General features: G+C 45.3%; 1 protein-coding gene across 1 annotated transcript in view; it reads left to right on the forward strand.

Moving 5' to 3' along the window:
* The first annotated feature begins 776 nt into the window (after nt 1-776).
* The window catches only part of LOC105562920 (laminin subunit alpha-1-like), a 64,161-nt gene continuing 57,726 nt past the window's right edge, over nt 777-7,211 (forward strand). The window contains exon 1 of the mRNA XM_012014094.1: nt 777-1,429. Within this exon, the coding sequence (XP_011869484.1) occupies nt 1,303-1,429 (127 nt within the window). The 5' untranslated portion in view covers nt 777-1,302. The remainder of the gene's footprint in view (nt 1,430-7,211) is intronic.

Raw genomic sequence — 7,211 nt, forward strand, 5'->3', positions numbered from 1 at the left:
GGTACGGGAATTCTGTAACTTTCTATCGAGGCTTTTCGGTATCGTTAATTAGCAACAATCCATGAAGAGCTCCGTCTTTATCGAAGATCGTCTTTGCCATTCGCTGTCTCTAGTTAACGATACCGAAAGGCATCGATAGCAAGTCACAGAATTCCCGTACAAGAAAGCATTTACAATTTCGATATCGAGCATTTCGTTGAGAGTTTAACGTACTTAAGTACGTAGGATAACAAACATGTTTTTTTGTGTTTCAGGTGTACGCCGTATTGTAAACATAACGCGCGCCGCCGCGAGTAATGAGGGTGGGGGGTGACCGCTCCGGCGTCTCGGTGGTGACTCGGCGTTTACTCCGGTTAGTTCGCTCGCGACCTTCGGGTGTGTCGGAGCGTCGTTCGGCACGGACTTTTTCCGTTCCCTCGTGCTCTCTTTCTCTCTCCCTCTTCCGCGCGCGCGACTAGTTTCTCGGTTCGGAATTTCGGAGTGATCTCCCCGGTTAAAAGTGCAGCGCCTGTGCCTGCGGACGGGATAGAAGACCGTCCGACTTGAACATCGTGCGTGCGTGCGTACGAAGCTCGCGGACCGGCGGTGGTGAAACGCGCGCCGGTTTTTCGTCATCTACACACGTGGACAGCCGAGTGAACATCGTGCCGGTGAGAGGATCTCGCGTCTTCCCGTCGATCGTCGGGAGCAACAAGTGAGGTCCGTCGAGAAGTGTTTTCCGCCAACTTTTCGACCCCGACGGATTCGCGTCGCGCCTCGTGCAGCGCTCGGTTCACGTGGCTCGGAGTCGTACCCCGCGGGGTTGAGTTGGCGTGCGGCGTGGCATCGAGAATCGATCGCGATCGGTCGAGATCGCCGGCGTCGGTGCGACACGACGAGGGTATTGGCGGCGCGGAGACTTGAGCGCGTGGCGTCGCTCCGGTGCCGTTCCGTCGATGGAGGCGAGATGAACGCGGCGATCGCTCGGGAAATCTCGCATGGGGAAAGCGGAGGCGCGCGCGAATCCACGCGATCGTCCGGAAATTCGCGCTAATCGCCGGCGAGTCCGCGAGACGCGGGGCGAGAGACGTTACTGGTTTCCGCTCGCGATCGACATGGCGCGCGACGGCGTGGCGTGAATCGACGAATGACGAGTGCCGGAGTGAAGACGTGTACGAGCGCGCGAAAGTGACTCGGAAGTTCTTGTTCCCTTTAACGCGCCGCGTCCGACGATCACGACGGTCCGTGTCGAGTGTCGTCTCCGTCAATGGTCGCTCTCTTCAGTGCCATCAAGGGAATCGCCGGAATCCTCGTGCGTGGACCATGGCCGCTGCCGCGAGCAAGGGACACGTGACGCTGCGACGCCTCCTCGTTGTCGTCCTCTCGTTGATCCTCAACGACCTGCTCGTCGTCCAAGCGGCGCGCGGATTCAGGCACAACCTCAAGCAAGGTGAGTACCTGCTACCTGTACATTGTCTCGCCTGACTGACCTGAGCTGGTTCAGTGCCTCCTTTCGTGAGCGAATTGTCTTCTTTTGTCTAATTTCTTAAATATGTTTTCTCAACAATAGAATGAACGCTAAATCGTTGAGTCGTTTGTAAATTTTGCAAGTGGAGCTTAAATGTCACGAATTGTCGAAGGGTCGAAACCACATTCGGCGTGGAACAATTTTATTGAGGAATAATAGGGAAATGTGTTTCTGTGGCTCAAGTTTCTTTCAACGAGAGAATATTGTTTTATAACAGTTGACTCTTTTCTTAATTAAACTCGTTAATTTCTCGAAAGAGTTTCAATATTGGAGAACGTTGAAAAAAGTCATAGTTCAGTCGTAATCTCATAATTTGACGCGACTTATGTATATTTTCCCTCAGCTATTCCACGAACTTTCACACGGTCTTTATTTCCTTTCAAGTACGGCTTTTAAATGCAGATTACAATATCATTGCCGATGCAGCCATTGACGTTATGGCGTTCGGATTTGCATAAAGCGTAAATATTACGCATACGCGTGGAATACAATTATTCGTAACATTATTCAAATCGGTAACAAAACGTCTCAAGGTTATCGCGATTGCATTTTACTAGGAGGGGCAAACTGCCCGTTTTTTAAGAGAGTCAGTCTTGCCTCGTGCACCATCGTATCGACAGGATAAATTTCCGATCATACACTGATGAAAAAAATATTACTTTATTCAAGAAAATTATTCATTAGGTGGCTCCTAATAGCTTATTAAATTAAATTAAAAAATAATAAACAAATTAAAAGACGCATTGTTTTAATTTAAGTATTTATTAAATATCAAAGAATAGATGATTTTTAATTTAAAAAATTGTATTTTAATTCTATAAAATGTTTATTAAGATGTAATTTTCACAGCGAAGAAAATTGGATTTCTTATTTAACAAAAACAATTATTTCATTTAATAAATAGTGTTCTATATCTCGTGAAAGCTTTATTTGAATGTAGAAGATGTAATAAATTAAATTAATTTACATAGATTTACTTGAAATGTGATATTTTTATTTAAATGGAATAAATGTTTACTCTAGTAAAAAATAATTTTAAGTAAATCTATCTACTTGGTTTAAAAAATTAACTTGATTTACTTTAAAAACAATTTTTTTTGTCAGTGTACATAAGTCAATTGTTATCCGCAAATTATTCCAAGCTCGCAGCTTCAGCCAAGTTGTCTCCGATGCGATGATGATCCAAAAATAGAAACTTAATAAATACGCAAGCAATTATCTTTAATTCTGATAAATGCGATGTCTCGCGAAATACTCGCCGGCATCTTCGCTCGGCGTGGAAGTTAATTAATCGATACCGCGTTAATTCTCGCGGCGGATCGCATTCTCGAGACTGTTGACGCGAGGCACCGTGAGACGCCCACGCGATGCTGCGCCACGATGTTTTCCCGGGATTAAATCCCGCGCCATTTCTCGCGCGACCGCGCGGTAATCTTTCGCTTCTTAAATTTCGGCTTCCCGGCGTTACGCGATGCAGCGGCCTTTGGGAAATTCCGGCCGAATCCCGCCGCGGCCTCGCCTGCTCTCCGAGAATATTAAGCGTCAGGACATTCCGCGGCCCCCTTTCCCTCCACTTTGGGTGGCTCGTTGCTTTATATTTAGCGACGCGACGACGCGACCGCCTCGAATCTCCTCCACCGCAGTGGGGCGCACTCCGCGAGTGTGAACGCACCCTTTTGCCTCGTTACTCCGGGGCGATCAAAGGCGGCCTCCTCCCGGGGGATATCGATTCCTACGTATCGGCGATATCGCGTGGAACGTGCGCGCTCGAACGGCGAGTGGCAAAAATGCCGGGGGAGACGGGAGAAACGCGCGAAGAGAGAAAGCGCGAAGGGGGTTTCCGGCCGGTGTAATTTAATGTAATTTATGAGCGGCTGGACTTTTCCGCGGAGGATTTATTTGCGGACGCACATAAATAAAAGGACCATGTCACTGTGAATTAATTAACATCTTTGCGAAAACACTAATTAAAGCAATTAATTGCGGCTACAGATTTTTCAAGATGCAATTATCCTATAAGAGAATGGTTCTTCTCGGCTTTGACTTTTGTGCTGATTAAGTACGATATTTCTAATTTCTCTAAAAGTGACACGAAGTCAATAATAGGGAAGATTACGCGCGATCTTTGACAATAATTGGAATAATTGTTCGAACTTGAAGCAACAAGCATTATAGCGTTGAAAAGTTTTCTTACATTATCTGGAGATTGCAAATCAACGCATTGTACTTTTGCATATTAAATTCGCGTCGTACTCTCGAGATTTGAGAAAAAAATTCCGCGCGCCAAGAGTATCGTTTACAACTTTTTTAATTCGACGGCGAGCGTGTCGTTAGCACGAAGATTCGAGATTCCTCGACGCGACAATGTATCAGGCCGTTCTAGATCGTTGCGTTTCGATGAAAACTCCCTGACCGTTGAACGGCTCGTTTACGAGGTAATTAACAGCCGCGGTTCGGCCACCGAGAATAATTAACTTTGGCGGATACTCTCGTCTTTTGTGTCGTTTACGTTCTCGCCTTTCGTCTCTCCTCCGCGCATCCTCTCTCTCTCTCTTTTTTCCCCCCCTTCCGACTTGGAGCCTCTCGGATGCTCCTCTCTCGAGGGACAGAGCCGCGCGAGAAACACATTTTTAATGACGCTTACGCGATGACTGTGCGGCTCTCTCGCATCGATAAATAAAAGTAACGCGCGATAATTAACGTTTGCCGTCGGCTGCCCCTTCGACGTGAGATCGATCGATCGATCGCACACGTAGCGGAGTCGCGCCGCCTCCGATCGGATCTTCGAGATACCAAGATCGAGCGGCGCGCGCAACAACCCGCCTGTGTATCGCTTCCTGTTTCTGCAATCCGACCGGATCGGCTCGTACGAGTGCAGGCAAACGCGAAAATTCCACCACTCCGGGATATTGCGAAATGTATTCCCCTGTCCTGCCACTTGTACCTAGCACACAATACACAGCGTATCGTGTTCGCCATCGCCCTGAGTCCCTGCCTCGTGCTCGAGTTTCGTCGACTGGTTGAATGGTTAAACTCGTTCGTGTAGATTTTCGTACGGATAAGAAATGGAACAAGGTACGCGTAAAAAGTGCTCTTTTAATCGAGTCAATTAGAAGGAGGTGACGTCACAGATTATACAAATTAGAAGAATGAGTTTTCATCGTTTTTAATGCCTTAATTTTTGGACTCGAGAGGAAAGAAATGTCGAGAGAAAATTAATTCTCTTTCTTCTTTATAAGCAATGTAACTAACAATTTTTAGACTAAATGATTCGCATTGGTACAAGTCCATTTTTCAATACCTATTCCAATTAATACTTGTACTCAATTTATCTACTGACAATAGGTAATATGTGTCGTCATTTTTATCGAAGAAATTAATGCTCGCTATATCATGTGCGTTTTCCCGTGGGCCTCATTTCCTGTTTCTACGATGCAATCTGTTGGTAATGATTAAAGCACCTAAAGCGATATTGTCTATGCAATCGTTGCGAAATGCATTTGTCTACATTGATTCCGGTCGCGTCTCCTTTTTCAATTTTGTAATTTTGTAGCTGCATTATATCGCGCATTTGCAATTTCAAATATTTGTACTCCTAAACTTTCGTACGCATTTTTCGTATTAGTTTAAACACTGTTTTCTTTTGTTGCTTTTTTATTCGTACATAAAACTTGTTATTCTTTATATTCTTGATGGGAAACAAACGATTGGTATCAAATATTTCCCCACGTTTATTTCATAATTACTGGAACAGTGCTTTATTCAACCCATCAGATTAACTTTCTCGTATACATCGTGCACTTAAAACGATCGTCTGGTAAACGGCGTTCGGTCGCATTTAACATTCGATATTGATGACTCGGATAATGCAATTTCTTCTCGCGAGATTTTCGGGCAACGCCGAGCCGCGCGAGAGAAACGATAATGAAGCAACTGGCTGAATCGAATAGAGATAAAGACGCCGTGTTGCGGTACCCCCGAGTTGTCGAGGGACGGAAGGCGGTACCCGGGCTCTATCTAAACGGCGAGCATTCGCCCGAGGGGGGATCATTAATTTAATTAGTTTCGGAGAAAGAGCGGATTTAATCGTTCGCTCCAATGGATCGACGTGAATGCTCGTTGTTCGGGCTCGGAGAAGCCGGGGCGTTTCTGCTTTAACGTTCGTTGCGTTTCATCAGCAGTTATCTTAAACTGCAAACGCGGGGAAGCTGAAAGATACATCGACGAAGTCGATTTATGGCATCGGAAATTTGTCACGATAGATCGTGTCAGCCAGTACGCTTTTTGATTAACGCAATGATAGTCTATGTAATTTGCTTGTTGAACAAATGTATGTGTTCCTGAAGTTCCATGAGATACTCGTCTCGATTTATTCATTAAATGTCGCTTATTAATTAAAATATTGTAATTAATTGTTCCAAGAAACGTTTTCTCTAAGATTGACACATAAATTGTCGGTCATGTAAATACGCGTATTGACTTAAGTGAGAAACGCGACGTTTGATAGCTTTGATTAGAATTTCCAAGCGGCTTAGCTCTCCGTTTATTCTGATCGCACTTAGTATCCTTGATCTCTGAGGATTGGCTCGCAACAACAGGTGTCAATCACTTTGAAATACGTCAGTAATGACATAAACGATTCGCGGTTGACGTTACGTAGCGCACCTGGCGCCTTTTCGAAGCCGTCGCGATGCCCGCCCGAAATCTCTCGCGCCGTTCTCGAAATAATCCCATTCTCTGTTCCGCGCGCGCGCTCTTCGTTTTGTTCCTGTTTAAATTCTAGGCCGGTCTGTAAAACAACACTGTGCCGGCGTGTACGTGCCCGGAGTACCGAGGGGGTTCTATGGGGCCACGTGGGCGCGCGGCTAGGCCCTTAAGGGAGACTGCGAGACCGTGACAGGGGCAATCCACTTCAACTGCGAGCCGTGACCTTCGAGGCTATTAAGATCCGTAGTTATTAATTGCTCGCGGAATTTCTACCTTCTGCTTCAGAAGAAACTTTGATGATCGAATGCATCTTCATCTCTTCGGGAAATATTTGGACCGAGTACAACTGTGTTTCTCGCTTATGGAACAAATATGTTAACGAATACGTAAAGGAAAAAGATTACTTTGAGTAAAAAGGAAACTAGTTTTTTAAATTTTAGGATAAATAGAAACTCGTAACTATTGCATCTAATGAAATAATATTGTAGTTGCCCGAACTGATTTCCATTTAATCGTCGTAATATCATATTTGGCAAGCATCGCGGTCCGAATTTTTTCAGATATTAATCATCGCGTATGTGTCACCGTAGATATTTTAAGACGGTTACAGCTTCGCGTTAGACATCTGTTATATTTCGAGAGACGTATCAATTATCGACGACGAGTCGTTGACGTGCGCCACTGTTTCTTAATTGGCTCGGACGAAATTAGTTCAAACGTGTCCGCCGGCAATCCTTTTTCGGTCGGATCGCTCGCTACCCGATCGAATAGCGAGCATTTCTGTTTCGAGATGACGAAGCTCGCTCTTGTTGTATACGTCGATTGCTTCGCAACAAAATTGGATAATAAAATCGCGAATTTTATTGCCGCGTGTTAATAGGCGGAGGATTCCTATATTAACGGACTATACTGGGCGAGAATCGATTCTTGGAACGAGGTAAACCGTGCCAAATAGAATTTACCGGAAGCCTTAATGTGACAATTCCCCGAAAATGCT

This window comes from Vollenhovia emeryi, unplaced genomic scaffold (assembly GCF_000949405.1).
Source record: "Vollenhovia emeryi isolate VEMERY1.0 unplaced genomic scaffold, V.emery_V1.0 DF939182.1, whole genome shotgun sequence".
Taxonomy (NCBI): Eukaryota; Metazoa; Arthropoda; class Insecta; order Hymenoptera; family Formicidae; genus Vollenhovia; species Vollenhovia emeryi.